At 42.0% G+C, this 27,607-nt stretch overlaps 2 protein-coding genes and 1 long non-coding RNA gene across 5 annotated transcripts in view; 2 read left to right on the plus strand and 1 right to left on the minus strand.

The window, feature by feature from the left end:
- LOC124612632 (armadillo-like helical domain-containing protein 3) overlaps nt 1–27,607 on the minus strand; it is a 128,318-nt gene that overhangs the window by 98,500 nt on the left and 2,211 nt on the right. The window contains exons 1-2 of one of the 3 annotated variants that reach the window (XM_047140929.1): nt 19,078–19,101; nt 10,184–10,304 (exon numbers count right to left, since the gene is read on the minus strand). In XM_047140929.1, the coding sequence (XP_046996885.1) occupies nt 10,184–10,297 (114 nt within the window). In that variant the 5' untranslated portion in view covers nt 10,298–10,304; nt 19,078–19,101. Of the gene's footprint in view, nt 1–10,183; nt 10,305–18,910; nt 19,102–27,607 lie in introns of those variants that run through there. The other 2 variants (XM_047140928.1, XM_047140930.1) reach the window with 2 other exon arrangements.
- LOC124612633 lies at nt 20,090–21,216 on the plus strand. The gene is made up of 2 exons (XR_006979556.1): nt 20,090–20,139; nt 21,081–21,216. It is a non-coding gene; the product is annotated as an uncharacterized LOC124612633 (long non-coding RNA).
- On the plus strand, nt 21,365–24,329 carry LOC124613558 (E3 SUMO-protein ligase ZBED1-like). Its single transcript, XM_047142271.1, has 6 exons — nt 21,365–22,090; nt 22,202–22,870; nt 22,952–23,021; nt 23,192–23,262; nt 23,752–23,981; nt 24,130–24,329. The coding sequence occupies exons 1-2, from the start codon at nt 21,365–21,367 to the stop codon at nt 22,853–22,855; spliced, it is 1,380 nt and encodes a 459-aa protein (XP_046998227.1). The 3' UTR covers nt 22,856–22,870; nt 22,952–23,021; nt 23,192–23,262; nt 23,752–23,981; nt 24,130–24,329.

The following is a 27,607-nucleotide window of genomic DNA, read 5'->3' on the forward strand; positions in this document are numbered from 1 at the left end:
CTCCTCCTTTTTTTGTGGAGAGATCCCACCCAGATCAGTTTCCATCCCCCCCCCGCCCCAGGAGAACGAGTGCGTAGTTCACAGAAGCGTAGAAGTTATCTAGAAAGAGTGTTCTTCCAGAATTCAAAAGTGATTGCATTAACTTCAAAACAATTCTTGTTATTATGTCTATAGCAGTAATTTCATTTCCTCAATACACTTTAACATTCAAGGTATATCCACCTACAGCACACCCTTTGTATAATTTCACTCTGCATTTTCCAGAGATGTAGTGATGAACGTGGAAACTCCCACAAAACTGAATCATTGTTTCATGGATACAAACAACTTCACCTGGAATGAAAGCTTGCTGGAATTTTGTGTTTATATGATTCACAAGCTTTCTAATTTTGAACACCTTGTCATGTTCATCTATGTTTTCTATGTTTTCATTGCCGCTAAAATGTATGCAATGGAACAACAAATCAAAACATATCTCAAAATGTAGTAGAAGACACCTGGTTTTTGTAAAGCAGATTCCTGCTCCAGTAATCCCCCACTCTTGGCTTATGATCAAGCCCCATCCACAACATAAGTCCCAACAATTTTCTCAAATCAACAGCACTTATATCACTCCATAAGGTAAATCTTAATGACAGTAATAATGTCTCTGCAGTCATTCTGCTAACAATCTTTTTTTCACCATAACGTTTTGATTCCTTCACTATGAAACTGCACATATCTTCATCAAGAAAAATTTTAAACTTCAATGGTATGAATGTTTGCAGCTAGATCGACCAAAAGTGCATTGCCTACTCCACAGTTAGTAGATGGGCCCTAATACGAATATTTTTTTTTTTCCTACACATTAGACCATTTTCCTTGTAAAGTAGGAATCCCACGAGTACAAGATATCTCTGCAGGTGAAAGCTCACTTTCACTGTTTGTGTCAATGGAAGATGAAACTTTGTTTGCCCATTTGTGGCCACATCATTCGTAACTTGCATGTGTACCTTCTGTTTCTTCAGTAGAATTATTTCATCTTCACTGCTACTATTGCTAAAGGAAGGAGCACAATAGTCTGGGACAGAATTACAGCCACTCGCTAACAGTGCTCATGACCCCCTGCATGATCGAATATGATGTACAAGGTGAAAATGGAAAAAGCGGTGTGCATCGTACATAATGCACATGGCGGTGAAAGTGTTAAGGAGTCACTACAGATGACGAACTCACCTGCGCAGGAGCCGATATGCTCCAAGAGTGCAATAGATGGCTATCAACTCTACAGAGAAAACACTGCAGCCATCTGGCAAGGAGTGCGGTTCAGTATGTCCAATGTAAACGTAAGCGAAGCCAATAAGACTGTCGACCATTGATCCATTGGTGTAGACTATTTCTGAGCCCTGGAACGCACCGAGAAGAGAGAAAAATTGCCGGAGGAGAGCCCCAGGTGGAACTGACCCCTTTGGGCCTTGCAACACATTCAGACAAAGTTGTGGCCAAGGCATGGATCACAATAACAGGAGAAAGGAAGAACCAGAAAATGACAGGACAACAAACACTACAATGGACAAAACAGGACAAGAAAACCACAGAGAGATGCAAGAAACATGGAGAAGAGACTAAAAACATGAAAGCAGATTACTATGGCTGGCTGAATAAAAAAGCAGGAGCCAGCCACTCTGCAACACATTAAAACCTTCACCCTAAAAGCCCTAGGGTGGAGGACACAGAGGAACAAAGGACATGTGCTAAAACTCAGATCATATGATAAAACCCACCCTCACAAATAAAACATAAAACTAAAACTGCTGTTGCGGCATTGTCGGCCAACACCGAAGGTAGGGTGCTGGGAAAGATAAAAGTCTACCGCAGAGCAGCTAAAAGTGGACAGTCCTGCAAGAGATGGATGACTGTCATTTTGGAGCCACAGCGACACTGAAGTGGGTCCTCACAACAGAGGAGGTAACCATGTGTGAGCCACATATGGCCAATGCAGAGCCGACAAAGGACAACTGATTCCCTGCGAGAAGCCCACAGGGAAGACTTCCACACATTCGCAGTCTCCTTAATGACACACAGTTTGTTGTGCATACTGTTATGCCAGTCCATCTCCCAAAGCCGAAAAACCTTGCGGCGTAAGACAGAACACAGGTCAGTTTCAGAGATGCCCATCTCCAGGAGCAGTTTCCACATAGCCTGTTTGGCCAGCCTGTCAGCAAGTTTGTTGCCTGGGATTCCAACATGTCCTGGGGTCCATACAAACATCACTGAATGACTGGACCGTTCCAGGGCAGAGATGGACTCCTGGATGTTCACTACCAAGGGATGGTGAGGCTAGCACTGGTTGACAGCTTGTAAGCTGCTCAGGGAGTCAGGACAGAGAAGAAATAACTCAGCAGAACAGGAACAGATGTACTGATGTGCACGAGATATGGCCACAACCTCTGCAGTGAATACACTGCAGCCAGCGGGCAAGGAATGCTGTTGAATATGGCCTCTGTGGACATAGGTGAAACCAACATTACCATGAGCCATCGAGCTGTCAGTGTAAACAACTTCAGAGCCCTGGAACACGTCAAGAATCGAAAGGAAGCGACAGTGGAGAGCGGCAGCATTTAACGGAGTCCTTGGGGCCATGCAAAAAGTCCAGCTGAAGCTTCAGTCGAGGTGTACACCATGGAAGTGTACGTGAATGGACCCCAAGTAGAGGTGATAAAGGGAAGCACTCCAATTCAGAGAGAAGGGATCGCACACGAACCGCAATCATGAGTCCTGACCTAAGCTGCCAATTTGGGAGATGAACTGCAACGGGAGGGAACAGGAGACGGTAATTCAGATGCTCAGGAAAACTACGAATGTGTGCAACATAACTGGCAAGTAGTTGCACACGTCAGACCCACACTGGGACTCCAGCCTCCACCAGGACACTGGTCACCAGCCTCCACCAGGACACTGGTCACCAGCCTCCACCAGGACACTGGTCACCAGACTCGTTCTAAAAGCTCCTGTCGCTAGAAGAATGCCACAGTGGTGCACTAGGCCGAGTAAATGCAATGATGAGGGCACTGCCGAACTGTAAACCAGACTCCCACAGTCAAGGCGGGATTGAACAAGGGCTCTGCAGAGCTGCAACAGCGTAGAGTGATCTGCACCCCAGTTGGTGCTGCTCAGGCAGCATAGAGCACTGAGGTGCTGCCAGCACTCCTGCTTAAGCTGATGAAGGTGAGGTACCCAAATCAACCAGGTGTCGAAAACCAGTCCTAAGAATCAATATGTCTCCACTACAGTGAGTAGATTGTCATTAAGGTAAAGTTCAGGTTCCGGATTAACGGTACAATGTCGACAAAAGGGCATGACACAAGACTTCGTGGCTGAAAACTGGAAGCCGTGGGCTAGAGCCCCTGACTGCGCCTTGTGAATGGCTCCCTGTAGGTGCTGCTCAGCAACACCAGTACTGGAGGAGCAATACGAAATGCAGAAGTCAGCTGCATACAGAGAAAAGGAGACCGACGGCCCTACAGCTGCTGCTAGGCCGTTAATGGCCACTAAAAATAGAGATACACATAATGCGGAGACCTGCGGAACACCATTATCCTGAATACGGGGGGAACTATGGGAGGCACTAGTTTGGACATGAAAAGTATGGAATGACAGGAGGTTTTGGATAAAAATCGGGAGCAGGCCCCGAAGACCCCACTCATATAATGTGGCGAGGATATGTCGTCGCCAGGTCGTTTACGTAAGTCAAAAAAGGCGGCAACAAGATGTTGGCGTTTGGAAAAGACTGATCGGATGGCAGACTCGAGGGACACAAGATTATCAGTGGTAGAGCGATCCTGGTGGAAGCCGCCCTGACATGGAGCCAGTAGGCCATGTGACTCCGGGACCCAATCCAACCGCCGACACACGATGTGTTCCAACAGCTTACAGAGAATGTTGGTGAACCAGAATGATGGTGCTCTCCTGCCACTGCAACGGAAAGACGCCATTGCACCAGATCCGGTTGAAGATGATGAGGAGATTTCGCTTGTAGTCAGACGAGAGATGTTTAATCATCTGACTGTGGATCCGATCTGGCCCATGAGCTGTGTTGGGGCAATGTGCAAGGGCACTGAGGAGCTCCCATTCTGTAAATGGGGTGTTATAGGGTTCACTGTGGTGTGTAGTGAACAAGAGGACTTTCCTTTCCATCCACCATTTGAGGGTGCGAAAGGCTGGGGGGTAGTTCTCCGACGCAGAGGCTCAAGCATAGTGCTCAGCAAAGTGCTCAGCATTCGCGTTTGCGTCGGTAGAGAGCATGCCATTGATGTTAATCCCAGACACACCTGTTTGGGTCTGGTACCCAAAGAGATTTCTGAGCTTTGTCCAGACTTGGGGACGTGATGTCTGGCACCCAATGGTCGACACATACCTCTCCCAACACTCTTGTTTCCATCGTTTTATAAGCAGCCATACATGGGCATGGAGCCACTTAAAGGCTATTAGGTGCTCTAGGGAAGGGTGCCGCTTCTGTTGCTGTAGAGCTCGCCGACGCTCTTTAACTGCCTCAGTGGCTTCCGGCGACTACCAAGGGACTGTCTTTCGCTTGGGGAACCCTAGAGAACGAAGGATCGTGTTTTTCGCTGCAGAAATTATCGTTGTGACCTGCTCAATCACAACATCAATGGCATCACAAGGGGGAGATTCAACTGTGACAGCCAAGGTGAAGGCTACCCAGTCTGCCTTGTTTAAAGCCCATCTGGGTAGGTGTCCATGGGCATGATGCTGGAGGAGTGACAGGAAGATGTGGAAGTGGTCACTACCACACAGGCCATCATGTGCTCTCCAGTGGATACACGGGAGAAGTCCTGGGTTGCAAATTGATAAATCAATGGCCAAGTAACTACCATGAGCCACACTGAAATGTGTGGCGGCCCCAGTATTAAGAGGCAGAGGTCGAGTTGGGACAGTAAATTTTCGACATCTCTGCCAAGGCCACAAAGCTTTGTGCCACCCCACAAGGGGTTATAGGCGTTAAAATTTCCGAAAAGTAGGACAAGTTTAGGGACTTGATCAATCAGTGCAGCCAATACGTTCAGGGATACCACACCATCTGGAGGGAGATATACATTCCAGACAGTTATTTCCTGCATTGTCTGTATCCTGACAGCCACAGCTTCAAGAGGAGTTTGAAGGGGCACTGGTTCACAACATACCGAGTTCAGGACATAAACGCAAACTCCACCTGACACACTATTATATTCATTACAGTTCTTGTAATATCCCCTGTAGCTACGAAGGACAGGGGTCCGCATTGCCGGGAACCAGGTTTCCTGGAGGGCAATGCAGAAAGCAGGTGTAAAGCTTAACAGCTGCCGTAGCTCAGCCAGATGGTGGAAAAAACCGCCACAATTCCACTGGAGGATGGCGTAATCGTGAGACTGGGAAGGCATGAAACACTCAATGAGGCAGTCTATGCCTCAGGGTCACCTGCTGCCACCAAATTATTTGCTGAACAGGCTATATTCATTATGTCTGAGGGTCTGGTGAGATCTAGGTCCTCGGCGGATGCCAGAATCTTCACCTCATACTCAAACGCAGAGCTTATAGGCAGCAGCAGCGGTGGTGGTGTGGGTGCCACCGCAATTCCCTTGGTCTTGGGGGGGGGGGGGGGGGGGGGGTCTTCTTCCTGGATTTCTCTCACTGATTCTTGGGTTTCTCTGGCTGGGACTGAAGATGATCCTGAAGCCCTACTACTAGCTGCTTTTAGGCACTTCAGCCACAGGCGAGTATCATCTTTCCCACTAGCAGAAACCTGTGAAGGGAGCAACCCAAGGAACCCCTTCCTAGCGAGAGGAGCCAAAGAAGACCTATGCTTCTCCAGCTGAGAAGTGGGGATTTGTGTCCCCGATGGTTGGGGGGGGACAGTGCTCCCACGGTAGGTGGTGCGGGAGCAACAGGGAGGGAAGTGTCCCCCACCATCAAGGGGGCAGGTGTAGTCTTCCGGCTCTGAGGGCCGACTGGAACTTGTGGAACTGATGGGGCTACAACTATTCTTGTAGCGGTGGCATAAGAGGTCATAGGCACAGGATGTAGGTGTTCCAATTTCTCTTGGCCTCAGTGTAGATCAGTTGCTCCAGGGTCTTTTATTCCATGATTTTCCTTTCTCGCTGTATAATCCTGCAGTCTAGTGAGCAAGGAGAATGATGTTTTCCACAGCTGACACAGATGGGAGGCAGGGCACATGGAATATTGGGATCGGATGTATGTCCACAATCTTGACATGTGATGCTGGAAGTACAGCAGGAAGACATATGTGGCTGAATTTCCAGCATTTAAAGCATGGCATCGGGGGAGGGATATATGGCTTGACATCACAGTGGGAGACCATCACCTTGACCTTATCGGGTAATGTGTCACCCTCGAAGGCCAAGATGAAGGCAATGGTGGCAAACTGATTATCCCTCGGACCCCGAAGGGCATGTCGGATGAAATGAACTCCTCGTTACTCTAAGTTGGCATGCAGCTCATTGTCAGACTGCAAAAGAAGGTCCCTGTGGAATATAATCCCCTGGACCATATTTAAGCTCTTATGAGGTGTAAGTGTAATGGAAACATCCCCCAGCTTGTCACAAGCGAGTAATGCCTGTGACTGGGCAGAGGATTTTTTTTATCAAGACTGACCCTGACTGCATTTTGGACAAGCCCTCCACCTCTCCGTACTTGTACTCTAAACGCTCTACAAAAAACTGAGGCTTCATCGAGACAAAGGAGTCCCCATCAGCTCACGTACATACGAGCTACCGGGGCGAATAAGGTTCGCTGCTGTCCTTAGCCTGGCGTTCCTTCCATTGTGTGGCCAAAGAGGGGAACAATTTAGGATCATACTTCCTTGCATTGTACTGAGACTTGGAATGCTTAGAGACTACTGGTGTTTGATCACCAGCAAGTGATTATCCCTCAGACCCCGAAAGGCACGCCGGATGAAATGAACTCCTCGTCACTCTAAGTTGGCACGCAGCTTGTTGTCAGATTGCAAAAGATGGTATGCTTTACCGCACGTCATCCCCTTGATGCCACCCACTCTGACCAGGGGCCCTCCCCACGGACGCCACCCAGCCGCAGCAAAGGCCAGGAGTCCCAATGCCCCAGGCTGACAGGCATCTACTCCTTGACATAGGTGGGGAGTTAACGTCACAGACATCAGTAAAGTGATCCCTGTGTAGTCAGGGGGCTACAACCAACAGGGTACATGGTGGCCCCACCACAATGGACTGGCTACCATGCTTGATATGAGGTGTTAAGAATTCCATCGTCATCTTCGGCGCAGGAAACAACTCTATGGCTCAAATGGCTCTGAGCACTATGGGACTCAACTGCTGTGGTCATAAGTCCCCTAGAACTTAGAACTACTTAAACCTAACTAACCTAAGGACAGCACACAACACCCAGCCATCACGAGGCAGAGAAAATCCCTGACCCCGCCGGGAATCGAACCCGGGAACCCGGGCGTGGGAAGCGAGAACGCTACCGCACGACCACGAGATGTGGGCGAAACAACTCTACATAGAGGGTAGAGGAAAATGCACACAAGAAGGTCTCCTCGCTCAAGAGATGGAGGATGAGCGGGACTGCAATTTCAGAACAAGAAAGTGGGCTAAAGATCTCAATGCACAATGGACACAATGAACCATGTATTGTGCCCTTCCCCAATTGGCTCGCTCTTCGAGAAAATTTTGAAAAATGGAGGTCAAACCCTACAGGGGATCATCACATGAAGTCCGAAAGGTGTGAGACTCCTTTTTCCTCTTACGACAGGCAGGAATACCTTGAGCCTATTCTAACCCCCGGGTTCACAGGGCGGGTGAGTCCCAAGGGATCCCTTCAGTGTAAGAGGAGGCTGTGGCTTCTCCAGCTTTCGGGAGGGGCCCGATGTCCCCGGAGTTTGGCGGGGGTAGTGTTCCTGAAATAGGTGCTTTAGGAGCAACGGAAGAACAGGTGCACCCAACCACCAAGGGGGTGGGTGTATTTGGATGGCCCAGAGGGACCACTATACCCGGCAGAGATTGTGCAACTGCAGTCACAAGTGAGGGCGATGTCGACACAGCTGCAGCATATGTAGGTTTCAAGTGAATGGGGTGCAATCATTCAAATTTACGTTTAGCCCCTTGGTAAGTCAGCTGGTCCGGGGTCTTGTACTCCATAATTTTCCGCTCCTTTTGGAGTACTGTGCAGCCTGACGAGCAGGGGTAGTGGTGCTCTCCAAAGCTGACACACATGGGAGGAAGTGCACACATGAAGTATTTGGATGTAGCGTATGTCCGCAGTCTCATGTGGCGCTGCAATTGCAGCATGAAGACGTGGCCAAATTTCCAGCACTTAAAGCACTGCATAGGAAGAGGGGCGTATGCTTTTATGTCACATCGATAAACCATCACTTTGACCTTTTCAGGCAATGAATCATCCTCAAAGGCCAAGATGAAGGCACCGGTAGCAACCCTATTGTCTTTGGGACCCCTATAGACGCACCACATGAAGTGAATACCCCACCATTCTAAACTGGCGCAGAACTCATTGTCAGACTCCAAAAGTAGGTCACGACGGAAAATAATCCCCTGGACCATGTAGAGGCTTGTATGGGGAATGACGGAAATGGGAATATCACCCACCTTGTCAAAAGCGAGCAATGCCGGTGACTGGGCCAGGGATGCTGTCTGAATTAGGACTGCCCCACTTCTCATTTTCGACAGCACTGCCACTACCCCAAACTTGTCCTCCAGGTGTTTGACAAAAAATTGAGGTTTTCTAGCCAGAAAGGAGTCCCTACCCATTCTGCTGCAGACTAAATACCTTGGTGAGTAATGCTCCCTCTGGTCTGTAGATCTACATTCCTCCAGTGGTGTGGATAGGGAGGGGTACGACTTAGGGTCATATCTCTCAGCATTAGTCGACTTTTCCTTTTTTAGAGAGTGCTGGGGCCATTCAGTCCCCAGCAAAAGATGACTTGGTCTGCTTCATTGTGGGTCATCCACCCTGATGCCACCCACTCCGATCAGCGGCACTCCCCATGGGTGCTACCCAGCCACAGCAAAGGCCACCTGGCATGATGGCTGTTGCTGGGAGTCCCAACGCCCCAAGAAGATGGGCATCTACTCCTTGGCATACGTGGTGAGTTTACAGCTCAGGCATCAGCAGTGCGATCCCAGTGTTGTCATGGGGCTACCACCAAATGAGTACATCATGGCCCCATTGCAACTGATTGGCTATCATGCTGTATGTTAGGTGCCAAAAAATCCAATATTGTCATGGGGGCAAAAGAGGGCAGTGGACTATGGAAGTAGATGATTTAACCCTATATGGCGTCCTTGTCCAGATAACTGGATTGCAGGTGGAGTTGCAGATCCAGGACAATATGAGGTGCGGAAGGTCTAATTGTACACTGGATATATGACGTACCACATTAGGCATCCTTCCCCAAATAGCCCGCACTTCAGATAATTTGGAAAGATGTGTAGCTCAAACCCTAAAAGGGGACCATAACTCATTAGACTGAAAAGTGGGAGACTCCTCTTAGTAACCTATAATGATAGGCAGGAATACCTCGGACCTATTCTAACCCCCAAACCCACAGGGGAGGGGGAGGGGGGGGGGAGGTTTGACATGAGAGAAAGGACAGGACAGCGGGAGAGGAGGGAGATATCAAGAAAAATTAATGGAAAAGGGTAAATGTATTAATTTGAGTTAAGGGAGCCCACTCTGGAACTGGCGAAGTCTAAAGTTAAATGTAAACTGTTCTGATACCTCTGACAGTGGACAATCTCTTCTACTGAAAGAACTTTGCTTTCCATATTTTGGGAGGAGCCAGTAGGGAACAAAACAAGAAAAACTTGTCTAGTAAACATCAGCTCTAAAATGAATACCTTAAGAACTACGAACACTTGTTCAGCAGAAGAGATGTGTTTCACAGCAGCAAGGATGAACAAACACTCATGGTTCTTAAGGTACGCACTGCAGGCCCTAGGTTAAATAGACTTTGTTTTGTTCCATATTACGTACTCACAAAATACTAAAAGCAAAGAGCTTGCATTGGAAGAGGTCCACTGCCAGAGGTATTAGGTCCTTTGCCTCAAATCAATACTTTTACCCTTGTCCATCATCCCTGAAAGTCTGTAATATCATCATGAAGAAAGAGAATATTCAAATATTAGACATAACTTACCCTAAAGAAAGACTCGTATATCTGGACTACTTTCTCCTTCAACTGCCTTTTGGAACCTGATCCACTGCGTTTTCTCGATGCCATACTTTCACTCACAAATATTTTCACTTGCATTTAGTATCTAGAAAACAGGATAACAAGAGTTAAATTAGGTCAAAATGGTTCAACTTTAGCACAAGTAAATGTTATTGGACTCCACAGTTATGAAATATGTGATGGGTGCATTTACAGAAGAGTCACTATAATTGAAAAATTACTTTTAGGGAATTTTGTAGGCTACAACGTTTTCTTTGACAAAATGTTAGCAAACTTTATGAGCACAGGTCGGGTTGACGGAGGAGATAGAGAAGATCCAAAGAAGAGCGGCGCGTTTCGTCACTGGGTTATTTGGTAACCGTGATAGCGTTACGGAGATGTTTAATAAACTCACGTGGCAGACTCTGCAAGAGAGGCGCTCTGCATCGCGGTGTAGCTTGCTCGCCAGGTTTCGAGAGGGTGCGTTTCTGGGTGAGGTATCGAATATATTGCTTCCCCCTACTTATACTTCCCGAGGAGATCACGAATGTAAAATTAGAGAGATTAGAGCGCGCACGGAGGCTTTCAGACAGTCGTTCTTCCCGCGAACCATACGCGACTGGAACAGGAAAGGGAGGTAATGACAGTGGCACGTAAAGTGCCCTCCGCCACACACCGTTGGGTGGCTTGCGGAGTATCAATGTAGATGTAGATGTAGATGTAGATGTAGATGTAGATGCACATTAATGATACACTTTAGAGAATGCCTCATCGAACTGTAGCTGTTACACAAATGAAATTGCTAAATACTTATAGCATACTTGTGCCACCCTTTTGCCTGTAGTTACAGTAAGATTACATTTAAATGAGGTGTTAACAGCTATGACAAAGCATTTCTATCTTATGCCACAAGGAATTATTAAGTTTCATCTGCATTCCGAATGCAAATATCATGAAGCTACAATCTGTGTAAATATCATTTGAATATATCCACTTTCCAAACTCTATGACTCTGACATAATATTTCCTAACATATTAAGTAATGGGTGTAACTGTCACGATTTTTTGTATTTGAAAATAAATGCACATCAGATTAAAAGGAAAGTATCTGAAAAACACACAAGGAGAAAGGAATGACAGCTTGTGATGTCAGAACAACTATCACACACAGGGAAGAGTCAGATATAGTAGTAACCTGTAATATAAGAGTAATCCCATAACACATACTAATTTACAGAAGACACTAACACAAAGGAGACATAAGTTTATACTATTGAAAACAACTAGATATACGGAGAAAGGGGAAACTTTAGGGAATGAAATAACAAAAACAGAGAGACGAAAGACCTGAACCTTGGAAATAAGGCAAAATGAGAAATGAGAGAGATTGAGGGATCTGCTTAAGGGTTTTTACCTAGAGAGTTGGTACCATTAATGCATGAATAAAACTGAGTTGAGAAATATTCACACAACCCAAATGATAAAACAAACAAACCCTTAACACTTCCTGGCAGATCAAAACTGTGTTGCACTGAGACTCAAACTTAGAATATTGTCCTTTGCCGGTAATGGTCTTGTTGAGTTAGATTCAGTCCAGTTTTAGTCTGCCAAAAAGTTTTTAAATTGTACACACTTGCAGCAGAGCGAAAGATTCATTATGAAGCCAAGTAGCCTACTTGCTGACAGTATTACACTGAGGTTTTCTGCAACTATTCATGTTTTTATTTATACGATCTACTACAAATAACATGTAAGTGAGGATACATGCCAATAGTTATTCTTTCTGTTATGAAGGCCTACTCTTCTTGACTTAGCATGAGAGAAGGAAGTGATATACCTGTAGATTTTCTCTCATATGAGTGCTGCTTAATCTCCCATTCATTTCCCTACACTCTAAGTCAGTCTTCTGGCAAACAAGAGATCTTCATTCTCATGCTATGTTGAGAGGGGTATGTAACTCCTCCAGCAGTAGTGTGTGCCACAGCTGTTTTGGCAAGTTCACTGTCTAGGAAAATGCTTAAAATCACTGGAATGTGTTGGATCTCTTTCCACCCTATCTACTCTAAACTCTTTCAAACTATCTGCTTACTTCTCCAGTCACCTAAAAAGCACTTTGAGGACATTAACTTCACTGCAGTCCAGATACTGGTATACTTGGCATATCATGTGATGACTACTAATGGTTAGCAGCTGAGAGCTTTTATGGTACATGTTGTGAAAGGTAAGTCAGTCTGTGAAGTGATTTCTTGATCTGCTTGGCAGCTTCCTTGGATGTAATTCAATAAACCTTCAAACAAACATGTCACAACAGGATGACAAGTTGGTATGTGCTGACTCATGACACATGAACAAACTACTGCTGTTGAGGCTTGACTTGAAGTAACAGAAGTGTTAAACAGTATCCAGCACATCATCATTTCATTGAGCAAATTAATCTGTATGTCATCTAGCAGTGAAACAAAAGTGATGAACAAAATTCACAAAACTTTACGCAAAGAGGAAATCACAGGCAACAATAGCTCTAAAACAATGCATTTGAAGTGAGAACAAAATTGTAACGAAGCAATAAAGATGCACACACATTTAACATCTCCTCTTTCAGCATCTGTTTCAAGACAGTCTCAGTAAGTGTACCACTGCAATTAGGAGGCTATGGGTTATGAGGCTGAAGCAGTTTTACAGTTAACTATGTGCCATATGATCTGGAATGTCATAGGCAAAGAGAGCCCACAATAACTTAGCCCGTACCTGTGCACTGTGCATAAGGCACAATTAGGGAATTGACAGCAGTAGTAGTGGGGGCTCTGGTGTGACTGACCACGGCATTGTAGGGGGGGGGGGGGGGGGGGGGGAGTGGCTGCAGTTTATAACAGCTGAAGCGTAAGTGCTTATGTCAGTACAACCAATAATGTGACAAATATAGATCTCTGACAAATAGCTTCTCATTAGAGTAAATAACAAAAAATAATAAATTAATTAATTAAAAAACATAGGCTACAGAAACAAGCTCAGTGCTAGAAGGAAATCAGATAAAGCAAAAAGGGGGTAAAATGTAGCGTAGCACACAACATTGTTTACTACAATACTGACTATGTAAAACAATGAATAGAGGTCATGTGCAAATTGTGTGTGTGTCCTCTGACAACCTGTCCACCAGTACTATGCTAGTTAAAAATAAAATATTTCCTTGTTCATATCTGTCCTAAATAGTGAAACATTGGTAAGTAGTTGCAGCTGCACTTCCCCTCCTTCTTTATTCTCTTTATTGTGTGATTAAAATAGCTAGTCGTTCTTGCACACCCTCTCAAGCAGTTTTTAAATAAGATTTCTGCTTCCTAGTTTACCTCTTCTGACAAACTTTAGTGGCATTGGATATAATTACACATGTATGATTATGAAGAACTTTGCCTGCACCTATAAGGCAAGGAAACTGTGATGCACTCTACATAGTAAAGAGATAGCAATTAGAACACTGCAAGAGTGCAGGTGACAGTCAACTGAGGCAGGGTGACCCCTCTGGAACAACAGGATGAAATCACCCAGCACTCACAATATGAATGCGTGTCTGCACAGTGGGCACATTATTTTGTATGATCTCTACCATTCTGTTGTGCTACATTATACTGACAGAACACACTGTCAATTCGTCTGCGATTATTGTCGGTTTTTACTCTTTATATCTTTGCAGTGTAACATCTGCCAGCAGAAGGATAGGACTTCATAAAATTTTATTTTTTAGCCTACTGTATAGGCCTACTGTTGGTTCATAGTACAGATAAATTTCAACAATGGAAAATTGAAAAAATACTGGAAAGTAGGCCTTAACAGTACATTCTGATAAAATGTAAGTTGAAGACAAAAACAGGACAGAAAGCAAAAGAATTGCACAAAATAGTAAAAATGGTCTAGACTGCTTTTGGTAAACTAAATAGTGTCATCAGAACTAAGTTTTCAATGGATCTGATGAAGAAAATTTATAATCAGTGTGTATTACTAGTTTTGGCTGACAGCAATGCGGTACGGATTGTTAAACCGAAAGTCACTTAAAAAGTGAGGGATATTTAGCAAATAAGAGATAAGTTGCATACTGGAAATTATTAAGGAGAGAAAGGAAAATAAAAAAAATGGATATCTGAACTCCATGAAGTGGAAGATGTAACTTTCATTGTAATGAAAATGAGATGCTGGTGGGTAGATCATGTAGCCAAGCAACTGGATTGTGAATTGGCTAAGGAAGGTCTATGCCAGTTCCAAAAGATAAGAACAGACCATTATGACAATCAACAGGGAGATGGGTGAATGACATTAGAAAGCATGCAGAAGCAACATGAATACGTGCAGCTGAAGACTTTAACACATGGGAGACCTTCCTCCATCAGTCAACTATGGATGAATGAATGATGATCCTCCATATATAAAATTATTTTTTACATTTAGGAAATTGCTGCTTGAATTAAACCAATAAACACTGACAACAGCCAAACTCCTGATCTTGTGCTCACATCAGCACAAGATTGTGATTTGGTGTACACATACAAACTTGTTATGTGGCAAATAGTAGCAGTTCAGTAAATCTGTTGCTCCACAGTATCAACAAGCTTTTGTGAAAACTCTGCCTACTGTATTTTAGGTTATTTGTGTTGCAGGGATTGAGTTTTAAATGTCTTCTGACTGGAGCCACAAGTGTGTGAAGCATGCTGACTAAACAGGACACCTGATCAAACAAAAATAGTAGATAAAAAAAGTGCAGCACAGCAACACTGTCATCACTGCCTTTCTTAATAAGGCCAGGACTCTTCTCAGAAACACAGGAAGTGAGGCTACTTTGCCTGGAGTTTGCCAATATTATCCATATGAGCATAATCTGCAGCGAACATGAATGCCAATCCATGAAATTTATGAAAGGTGAAGTTAACAAGAGAGCTATTATGCCCATTCATTGCACAAGTATAATATGGAAGTATTTGTTATACACAATACTTCCTTTTTTCAGAGTATATTCTAAGACACCATGACTCAAAACTGAGAAATATAAGTTATGGCAAAAAGTAATGTTAATCAAACTGATAAGAGGTAATGGGAACGTGCAAGTACTAATGTATTTGCCTCCACGTGTAATCTCCACCCATCGTTGTAATTTTGACACTGCTCCAGAGAAAATAAGATGCAGGTAACTGACATCATTAAATGTTAGTTATTCCCTCTGACAAAGACAGAAAGAAACGGGAGCCAACTAGTAGTCAAACTGACAATCATGCAGCTACATCTGCTTGTATATATGTAAATAATTTAGGAGCAAGATAACAACTAATCGAACAGAGAGGCATTGAGTACCCTAATACGAAAAAGAATTCATCTGAAAGCTAGCAAACTTTTCAGCCTTGTTTATCCGCCTGTCAATGACTCAGTGCCTATGCTATTTGCTGAGCTGTTACTTTCACTTCTAAATTAAATCATCCAATTCTACCCACCTGCTTTGACCCATGACTGAGCGAGGTGGCGCAGTGGTTAGCACACTGGACTCGCATTCGGGAAGACGATGGTTCAATCCCGTCTCCAGCCATCCTGATTTAGGTTTTCCGTGATTTCCCTGAATCGTTTCAGGCAAATGCCGGGATGGTTCCTTTGAAAGGGCACAGCTGATTTCCTTCCCAATCCTTCCCTAACCCGAGCTTGCGCTCCGTCTCTAAAGACCTCATTGTCGACGGGACGTTAAACACTAACCACCACCACCACCTTGACCCATGATATAAGTGTAATGCATTGTGCTGTGTGTGGTGTTTTTGAGTCAGGGCACGTTTTCTGATGGTGTGTTGGTGTATTTGGTGGCCACTCTTGTGGTGGATGTTCATGTTTGTAACTGTTTGTGATGTGTGTGATAATTGGTCATTTGGCTTTGTGTAATCATCCATTGAATTAGTAGTTGGAAGAGAGCGCTGTGTCGGCAATGACTTACTATGATTTATTATTTTGGGGATTCATGTGCTCATGTTTGTGTCAGGCATGAATACTTTGTTTTTTGACCGAAATGTAATAGAGGTTTTTTTTTCATTCTTGTTAGCAATGGATATAACAGAAAAATCAGTGTTATTCACTCTAGGTTGCGATGGATGATGATATGACCACGACCAGAAAGTTGTAGCGTGCCCTGGCTACTCAGATCACAGACTTGTATATATAACAGCGTCACTGTGACAATGTTTGGTGGTCTATCCTATGGGGGATCTGGTTCAAGAGCTCTAGGTTAACGATCCTTTACATTTTTATACGCACGAGACAGAATTGAGTGCTTGATGTGTGTTGGATCGGTTTCCTTTCTGCAGGGAAGTGCGTACTGGATGTGTGAAGTATAGCGCATGTGTGGGGGAAGGATGGCCAACCTAGTTGTATTCGTCAGTGGCTTTGGTTAGTGGACAATTTTTGTTTTATTTGGTTTTTAATGGATTTGGTGTATAGTTTCTTATTTGTTTGTATTTTAATCGGTCAAAAGAATCTGAAGGTTTTGGGTTTTTGATTTGAGTGTGGGGTTTTGGTATCATTGGCTTTGTTAGAGGTATGTAGAACATGTGAAATATACGATACAAAGATTTGTGACATGTACTTGGCTTCTAGGTATCAATGGCTTCATTTGAGCTATATGGGAAAAGTGAAATGTATGATTCCTAAAGTTTTCGTGTTTGTAGCATAATATCACATGTTGAGAATTTTTATGTTTGATTTTGTGGATAATATCTGTTTTAGGATGGTGCTGGTTATCATATTGTCGTATATTTAGCCTGCCTCACCTTAAACCCACTATTTCCTGCAGCTGTCCCATTATTTTCATTTCATTGCTGGAGTGAAATATTCTCGTGTCATTTTTATTTTTGTACGTGGTGACTTCACAGTCACCATATTATATACGCTGGAAGCAGGGGTGCTTGCCATCTAGATGATCTCATGGACCAAAGAACACAGGTGGAATTGGACACTCCCGTAACGCCAAACTTTCCATACCATATGTTAATGAGTGCATACACAAAGATTTATATGTATGAAACTGAGTGTGATAGTGCAGTGATATAAAAACTTAACTTGTACACATCTGGCAAGTACAATCTCAGATTTACATAGGTTTGCTAAATTACTTCAGGTCAATGTCTGAATGTCTCCCTAAAAATCCCTACCTTCTTCCACCCAAAGCCATTCTCCAACTTAAACATCACTCTCACAACTGCAATATCCACATCATGATACGGCCTAACTGGTCTCCTTATTTTAAATATTATTTTTGGTACTTTTGTGCCCTGTCACTGAGTAAACATTGCAACACAACAACACTGAGCCTTACACCAGTTTATAGCAGAAGATGCTGACAGCTGGAAGCGCTGTTGCCAGCTTTCAGCTGCGGAGTGCAAATGGCTGCAAGTGAAAACAACAGTCGTCTATAGAGTATCGCCACATATGTGTATACAAAATTGCGTTATGTAACTGCTGGAAGTACATGGGCGAAGCGGCTGTCGCAAGCCAACCTCAACTGCAAGTAATCTTCTTTTGCAAACTCTACTCTAATTCTTGCTTGCAGATCCAGTACTTTGATGGTGCGATGTTGCTCTGTAATATTTGCTTGGTTTCTGCAAACCCCTTTGCCTTGACTTAACCATGATCCTGTTACCAACTTCCTATGACCCACCCCCCTCCCCACACCATTTCTAACCGCCACACAAAGAAAATTATACATTTACATATATATTGTTACTCAAAGGAAGAGCAAGATCTTGTTATGAACAACATCAACAGATGCAGAATCTCGTATATGACAGGGAAGGAGTAGAAAATCGGCTGTCCTTTTCAAAGAAGCCATCGCTGTACCTTCATCAATACGGAAAAACTACAGAAAACCTAAATCTCTATGATGGGGGTCTTCCATCATAAACCATCTGAATATGATGTCTGTCTGTTACTCACTGTATTTGGAAACATCACTAACACTGCAGTCACTGCTAGTTTTTCTCCTGACATAAGCTACTATGGAAACGTGACACTGAAGTAAAAATAATTTAACTCAAAAATTAAAGAGCTCAATAAAATGAAACTACAAGTAGTTCGCAAAAACGAGCTTTCTGTCCAATAATAAAGGCAAAATTTGGGTATAAAACAGCGCAAAAATTTCAAAGGCGATATATCAGTTTTTATTCTAAAGCTTGAGAAACCGATTCAAATGTATTGCAGAATTTTCACACAATCTGAGTCATACTTGTGTTTTGGTTTACAAGACAGGGCACTATGGTCACTGGCGTGAGTGGCATCATCTCCTAAGAACTTTACATCGTGTCTTTTCAATAAGTAAAATTCAGTTAAACTTAAATAGAACCCCAACTAGTACATGAATTTTCTGTTCACTTTATAGTATATGCGTTGCTCACAGGCTAAACAGCTGTATGTCTGACTTTAGTCTGTGTTCTCTCGGTCCCGAATAACTGATTTCTAATAACGACGGTAAATAAAAACTTCCTTGCATATCTCACGAAGGCTGTTGCACTTCTAGACTGAAATAAAGTTTTAGAAAGCACTACAGAGCACACAACTTTCGCCCTTTTTTAAAAAGAGGCATTAGGTAGTCATTGTCCTTCGGTTCTGTTGACAGAAATCGATCACGATTGGGTAGGTCATTGGGTGTCTTGGATGATATTTATAATAATTAAATCCTGCGTACGTATTCGTGTAACTTACACTTGCACACACTCCCACGACATTTAGGTACAATGTAAACAAACACAGCACACGCGCAACATTTCACGCTCTACAAAACAACTTTTTACACGAGTCAGTGTGTGGTCTTATTATGAAATAGTCATCAAAGGGTTACAGCAATCCACATACTAACAATAACGGCTTGCTACACTATCGCAGGTGTACCGCATGTAGAGGTGGGCAAAAAATAACGTAACTGATAGAAATAACCGGTTACTGAGAAGTAACGGTTACTGCGATAACCGTTCCTCTGATTCTGGCAGTTATTTCAATAACTGTTTAGTGTCAACAGTGCCTCGCGCCATCTGTTGACCGAAGATCGTACTGCGCATTTGGAAGGCGTTCTATAGACCATGGGAATAACTGTGAGACTGCGCGCCATCTGTTGATAGGAACTGTGTAGTATTTCGTGGGCCTTCGTTACTTTTAGTATAAACAATTAAATAAAGTTAATGTCCGAGCCGTGGCTGATAGGAGCTGCAGTACAGGCATTAACAAGTACAGTCGATACCTTGAGCCACCGCCTTACGTGTTAATTTAGCTTGGAGGGGTAGTACAAGGAGAGTTACTAAGGAATTCGAGCGACTATGGAAATAACTGTCAGAGATCGGTATTCTCCTCTGCTCTGACAGTTATCGACGTTATCGTTATTGGCTCGCAGTTCTAGTTCTCTGGCAGTTATCGGGCTACCACCACAGATAACCTGGAAGTTGGTAACGGAATAACTGTGTGTCTAGACGTTCCTGACTCGGTGACTTCAGTTAAGGGTCGTAGATCCCGGTGATATTTCCAGAGAGGGTAGTAACTGGAGCGAACAAATATTTTCGTACTGGGCCATCGGGGAGAGGGGATGGCAAATAACGGGAATCTATTGTCTCATTTCTCTGCAATTCTTGGTGTTCCGGAACACTGGAACAGGTGTCACTCTCTTTCCGGCCTTTGGTTGCGTTAGAGGGTATTGACTTTCGTTCCGCGTTCTTGTTTTTCTTTGTGTTGTTGCTTACTACCAATAGTTGCCAACATGAAGAGGTCGAGGACAAGCGAAATGTGGTCATATTTCGAAATTCTTGATCGAGAGTTTGCGAAATGTACTTTGTGCGGTAAGAAATTATCGTACAAATCGACGACGACGAATTTAAAGAAACATCTCCAGAAATAACATTTAATTGTGGATTTCTCTTCACAAAGACCTTCGGAGCTAGATTTGGGTGAGTAATGAAAAAATATATTTATTGCAATTACGGTTATTTCAGTGCATGCATAATCATTTATTTTTTTATTTTATTAATTTTTTTAAGATAAGAGCATGCTATACAGTGTGGTGCTTTGTGCATTTTTACACGCAAGTTTTCATTTGTCGTGACTACTTAAGCTGTCGATACCACCGCACCTGTTTGCCTTGTCATTTTCAAACATTAAATTATGTTGCATATGGTGCCGGAATACTTAATTATTTAATTCGAAGTTATTGTTACAGGTGTAATAACGATAGTGCTAATAAAATTCCACTGTGTGATATATGAACTGTCGTCTCGCAATTATTAGTAACTAATCGGATAGCGGATTGTATCAGCACTCATTCCTGTGTATCATTTGTTTGTAACCCTGACGATGCCCGTGGGGGGGGGGGGGGGGGAGGGGAGAGAATTAGATACCGTTTCATATTTTAAAATTTTGAAAAGGATAATTGTTTTTAATGGAGTCTTCAACTGAATTCCATAAATGTTTTAAATTTTGTGGTGAAACTTAACCCAAAAATTTGACACATTAATAGTACATGTGACTTTCCACAGTGACAGTCATATTGAATATTTTGAAGTTCAGGGCCCTACTTATACATCAGTATTTGTTTAAAATATGATATGTCAACAACAATTAAGATATTTTTTAGGGTGGAAATACAGTACCCTCCCTTCCCCCCAATACACATTATTGAAAATGAAAATGTGTTGGTGTTGCTAGGATTAAAGAAGAAACTTGAAGCTATAGTCATTACTAAAACTGAGTCAATTGTCAACTTGCATGAAGTAAATATTCAAGCTGCAAGTACCATGTAGAATACTGTACGCAAACAATGTAATATATATCACCAAAAATATGGCATCATTTCTATTGTGCTTATGCTGATATGAAACCTATTTTTCTCTAGGTGAATCCCTTCCTGTAGAGGTGATCCTTGGCACCAGTAGTGTGGAAGAGGAGCGAGCTGCTCCAGCCCCCTCAATGCAGCAAGGTGTTCAAAGTTCTATGACATCGTACCTCTCCAAAAGGATCGGAGTGAATCAGAAAAAGAAGATAGATGAGCAACTACTTCAGCTGTTCACTAAAGACTTCCAACCATTTTCAGTCGTTGAAGATTCAGGGTTTCGGGGTTTTGTGCGGGCCCTTAATCCTGGTTATGAGTTACCAAGCAGGAAGCATATTTCAGATGTAATGCTGCAAGCAGCATACACAGCAGCAAAGGAGAAAGTGGTAGACAAACTGTCAGCTGCGAAGACAGTTTGTTTGACCACAGATTGCTGGACATCGGCAGCAAATGAAGGTTACATGGCGGTGACAGGGCATTTTGTGTCTGAAGATTTCACCTTGCAATCGGTGTTGTTAGGATGTTCCCAATTGTCTGGTGCACATACTGCTCCAAATCTGTCGGCATCTCTAATAGGCACGACAGATAACTTCAGGCTGACAGACAAAGTTTTGCTGGTTGTGACGGATAATGCACCAAATATTAAAAATGCAGTATCCATTTTACAGTGGAAACACTTTGGGTGCTATGCACATACATTGAATCTTATTGTTCAGAACGCACTAAAACATTTTGTGTCAATTCAGCAGAAAGTGAAAACTATTGTAGCATTCTTCAAGAGAAGCTGCAAGGCAACAGAAAGACTGCTGACATACCAACAAAATAATGGGGCAGGTCATGTTAAAAAACTGGTGCAGGAGGTGCCAACAAGGTGGAACTCTACTCTGTATATGTTGGAGCGAATAGTTGAAATTAAAGATGCAGTGAAGACTTCACTTGTACTATTCACAGTTGATTTTGAACAACTTACCGACGAGGAATGGAACATCTGCTCAGAACTCTGCTCTGTGTTGAAGCCATTTGCACAGGTTTCAACACAGCTTAGTGCTGAGTCATATCCTACTGGCAGCCAAGTAAGTTAAGCAGCTTTTTTTCTTGCTAAAATGTTAGCTGTGGTATTATGGCATAATCATTTCTGAGATACTGTACTGTTTGTGTTACATTGAACTTATTCCAATTTTCAGGTTATTGTTCTGACAAGGGGATTATTATCAGTGTGTGCAGAACTTTTGAAACGGCCATTTAACAGTGTGACAAGGACTATCATTGAAGAATTAACAAAAGGCCTGAAGGACCGTTTCCACAATGTAGAGATGAGCAAATCTATAGGAGTAGCCACTCTACTAGATCCACGGTTTAAATCTCTTGTGTTTGAAAGCCGAGTTGCAGCAGATAATGCAAAGAAACAGCTTATTGAACTAGTAGCACAAAAGATGGGTGACAGAAGACTGACAAACACAGGCCAGAGCCATGAAACTGTGTCAACTTCAACCACCACTGATCCCTTGTCAGTATGGGGTGTCTATGATGCAATTGTAAAATCAACACAGCCCCAGGGCACTCCTCAGTCAGCTGCTATTGTGGAAGTACAAAGGTACATGGACAGCCCAGTTATTAGTAGAAGTGAGGATCCACTGGCATGGTGGCGTGAAAATCAATATATTTTCCCACATATTGCTAAAGTGGTGAGGGAAAAATTCAATATAGTGGCCACTTCTGTGCCGTGCGAAAGAATATTTTCTAAAACTGGTATCATTATAAATGAAAGGCGAACACGGCTGAAGGCGTCCAAAGTTGAAAAACTTATATTTCTAAATATGAACAGTACTAACTCCTGAATTTCCTGTTACAGGGTACGTGTTATTTATTGTATTTAATGAGAGATTACTGGTCCCAAAATATGGTTTTCTTATCTTAGATGTTTGTTTCAGTAGTGGATTCGAGAGGCACACCAACACCAGCAGATGAGTCTCAGTTTAATACTTGGGATATTATAACAGTAAGGTAATTCTAGTTTGGGTACATTTTTAGCATATTTAATCTCTCCCTTAAAATGGAGATATAACTGTACGGCATAACATATATTTGTTATGCTACATTAAAAGAGTACTAGTGGTTTTGTGTTGAAGTGTAATGTATATTGTCAGTCAGTAAGTCAGAGCACTTTGTTCCAGTTATAGCTCCAGAAGTCAGTCACCAGCAGCAGATGTCACACAGTTATAAAATGGGAAACTTGAAGAATAAGGTACTAATGGTTTGGATACACATTTGGCAAATTTCACCTTTCACTTAAAATGAAGGTACAGTTACAGTCCTTAAGAGCAAACTGGCAAATGGTAACTCAAAGCTCTTTGTTCCTGTTACAGCTCCAGAAGTCAGTCACCAGCAGCAGATGTCACACAGTTATAAAATGGGAAACTTGAAGAACAAGGTACTAATGGTTTGGATACATGTGTGGGAAATTCAACTTCCACTTAAAATGCAGGTACATTTGAAGTGTGTAATGTAGTTTGGCAGTCAGTAACACATAGAACTTTGTTCCAGTTATAGCTCCAGAAAACCGCCACCAGCAGCAGATGTCACAGTTATAAAATGGGAAACTTGAAGAATAAGGTACTAGTGGTTTGGATACACATTTGGCAAATTTCACCTTTCACTTAAAATGATGGTACAGTTACAGTCCTTAAGAGCAAACTGGCAAATGGTAACTCAAAGCTCTTTGTTCCTGTTACAGCTCCAGAAGTCAGCAGCAGCAGACATCACACAGCCATAATGCGAGAAGCTTGAAGAATAATGTGGTAGTGGTTTGAATACATATGACATATTTCACCTTCAGTTTAAAATTGAAGTTTGTTTATATTGGCAGGTGGTAACTCGGAGCTCTTTGTTCCAGTTATGGCTCCGATAGTCTTCCAGCAGCAGCAAATGTTACACAGTCCTATAGAGGCAAACTTGAAGTATGAGGTAATAGCGTTTTGCATAGAATGGCAAACTTGACCTTTCACTTAAAATGGAGGTACATTTGCACTGAGTTTAATGTTATGACACGTGAATGGATTACCAGTGATGTATATGTAAATACTGGAATTTGTAACTTAGAACTTAATTTCAGTATCGGCTTTGAAATTTGGTCACTGGATACAACTATATTATCTTTCATGTTGATAGCAGCAATCATCAGATTGCAATCCAGTTTAGTACCTGTGAGGCATGAGATGTCAAAAATACTTGTGGGTTATTGGTAGCCTGTGTCGAGGCATGTGGCACCTCAAAGTTTGTAAGTACAGTAGCATTTTGTTTTCTGCTTTACTTAAAAATTTAATTATTTTGAATTTCAAGTTTCTTAAAATAATACTGACATCAGTTTCATGTGTGTTAACACTAATCCATATATTATTGTTAATATGCTATTTTCCTCAGATGTTAACTGAAATTGTTTTATTATAATGATAACAACACTTCAGCCTTTGTAGACTTGCAGTATAGGTTACCTGCTGAGAAATATTTACTGGAAGAAATGGTTTCTTTGAATAGGACCGAAAGGAATACCACTGAAAATGCCAAATGTGAATTGGTGAAACCTCTTGTGCTCAATACTAAATTTCATTTGCAAAACACAGAAGTTTTCCTATCTTTGTGGTGGAACACAACAAATTCTCAATTTTGCTAGTTTGTATTCTAGAAAGGGTGCCAGAAATGGAAGAGTATAATTTTTATTAAATCGGGCATTAAATGTAAGTACGTTGGAGTACAGAAAGGGTGCAACTGGCCTTTCCCACTGTAGCCTGATGTGCTCCAACATGCATTTGTACTGATGTGCAGGTGGTTATAACACTAGTATCAAACTGCATGGTACCCACTTACTAATGTGACCTACCCTTGCATGATCTGCTGCAGACAGCAAGATATCCACTACTGCTCTTACTACCTGTTCAACAGTTGTGGAGGATTTTTTACCCTTGGTGCTTGCCATGACATGTTTTGCCCTCTGCCCTTAAAATCTCAATTCTTGTTACATTTTTCATCCATTTTCTATCTCCTGATGGACCTGTATTGATTAAAAAACTAATCAATGCAGAGGTGATTGTAGAACTTTTGCTAGTGGCAGTGTGGAGGGGCTCCACTCTTTAAAAAAATGAAATTACATTGTGGGACATGGAATTATTATTAGAGGCTTTCATGGACATTTTGTTTACTTAAAAAGTCAGTCATTATGCGAGGTATTTAAATGTTAACTTCAAATCTAAAACTGCATCAAAAGATAAATTTCAGTAAGTCTTTAGCAAGTTTCAGTATCTTGCTTCACATGCTGGACCCTCCAACTATAAAAAAGTGTTTTGCAGAGAACAGCTATTCAGATGTTAACATCCCAGAATTTGTGTAAAAGATATCCCTTACATTGTTAGTTTCATTGTGGTCACACTCTAGTGTAGTTTTATCAGCATACATTTAGAAGTTTGAAGAACATATTAAATTAATTGCTAGACATGCCTTAAGTGAATATGTTTACTACTAATGTGAGTCAGCTAAGTAGTTGCTGCAAGTTTTTATGTTGTTTCTAAAGTGTCTTTAGACAAGGATATTTCTGCTGTTTGTTTCCTGCTCTTCTGTTTCAGATAACTTCTCATATATGCAGCAACTGCTGAAGCAGCCTCTGGCAGTTTATTGAAGTTCCGTGAACAAAGTGTTGTGTGGTCTGTTTGTGTAAAGTGATAAAGAAAAATGTTAAAGTGTAATTGCATATATATTTAATCATTATTTTTGCTAGTGGTAAGATCTATTTTCATGTAAATCAGAACATTGTACAATAGGTAACAACTGAATGAGGCAGTGTAGCTATTAACAGCACTGACCATCATATTCAGGAGGATGGGGTTCGCTCTGTCTGGCCATCCTGATTCGGGTTTTCCATGGTTTTCCTGGATCGCTAAGGCAAATGCCGGGATGGTTCCTTCATCAAGGCCACGGCTGACCACCTGTCCCAACCTTAGAGATCCTTTAAACATTGTGTGTATACCCAAATTTTGAATTATTGATGTTTGTTGTATTATGTTGAGATATTCTTGGATGAAATAAAAAAGTTCATACATTTGTATTTGTGGTCACATGTTAAATTACTGAGAAAATTGTACTGTGGTTCTGGCACCGAATTTGCATTCAGGTGCATTGGGACCCTTCGCCTGTTTGAACATCCAGATTTACATTTTATGTGGGTACCCTAAATTCCTTTAGGCAAATTCTTTTGTTGGTTCCACTGAATAGGCCATTGCAGATTACCTGCCATTTCCAATCTGAGTTTCTGCTCAGTCTCTGACATGTTAAATATTTATTTATTCATTCTCTTTATAATGCTGCAATGTTTTAAGTGTTACATATCATTGTGGAAAAGTCAGAATAAAATTGATCTCACATGTACATACATTTGTGTTGGTTACCATTTTTTGTTTTAACTTATCTTCCTTCCTTTTGTTCCCTGTACTCTTTAAGTAATTTGTTGAAAACCCATGAGCTCAAAGACGAGCACTTACTACCATTTTAGGATATATTTTATATACAAATATGGTAATCTCTCATGTGGCATGGTAATGTCTTTGTTGAGGTGATATTACTGTCTCATGAACATAGGTGTCTTACATAGAACATACAGAAATTAAACAGCTGTGCAGTAATCTTGTAAGAATATATTTTAATTTTGGAGCAGGATAGGAAACTTATCTCAAGTGATACATGTATCACATCTCCTACCTTCTCAAGAAATGTCAATTTGTGGCAATACTGTGAGCACAAACACTTGCTGTCTCATACATAGTATGGAAAGCTATGAAGTGAAGTGTAGTAGTGTGTGTGCAACATGTTAATACTTTCTAGGGATTTTAAACTTACTGAAATGCCTTGAGTATTGGCGGTGATCTAAAAATGGAACATAGTTGAGTATCTTCTCCAAGTATACCCCCATCACTAATGCTTGGTAGCATCATGATGAAAAAGTGCCAGTGCTGTATCAGGTCAACTTGAATACAAAGAAACTTAAGTAATTTGGTGAGACTTAGCTTTGTGGCATTAGTGAGAGAAAAATGAGTTTCCTCAATTTGTACACATCCATTGCAAATAGGCTTTTTTTCATTTCATTAGTTTTTGGCCATTGACTTTGAAACATTTTATACATAGTTTGGAGCATATCACTTTTATGCAGGAACATTGTCCAGTGTACACTTCAAACATATGTATTGCAATTGAAGCATTTCACAGAGGTATATTTGGCATGAATACAATATGCTTACAATAATCACGTCAGATACTTTGTCAGTGTATTTAAATAAAAGTATAGATTTACTTACATTTGGGCCTATTAACACTTGTGCATACTACATGAACATTTTTGAATAAAATATGCTTTTTTGTTTTCAAAGAGCTCAAGTCAGTTTATTTTCTGTTATGTTAAGCAACACTGAAAAATTCTGTTAGGTGCACTCATTGCTATGTTGAGGTTGTTATATGCAAGACTTAGCCCTTCATTTTGAGTGCTAATCTTGTCTTGTTCATGAATTAGTCTTACCTATTCAGACAGTTAACTGTCATGATATTAAACT

Source organism: Schistocerca americana, chromosome 4 (genome assembly GCF_021461395.2).
Source record: "Schistocerca americana isolate TAMUIC-IGC-003095 chromosome 4, iqSchAmer2.1, whole genome shotgun sequence".
Taxonomy (NCBI): domain Eukaryota; kingdom Metazoa; phylum Arthropoda; class Insecta; order Orthoptera; family Acrididae; genus Schistocerca; species Schistocerca americana.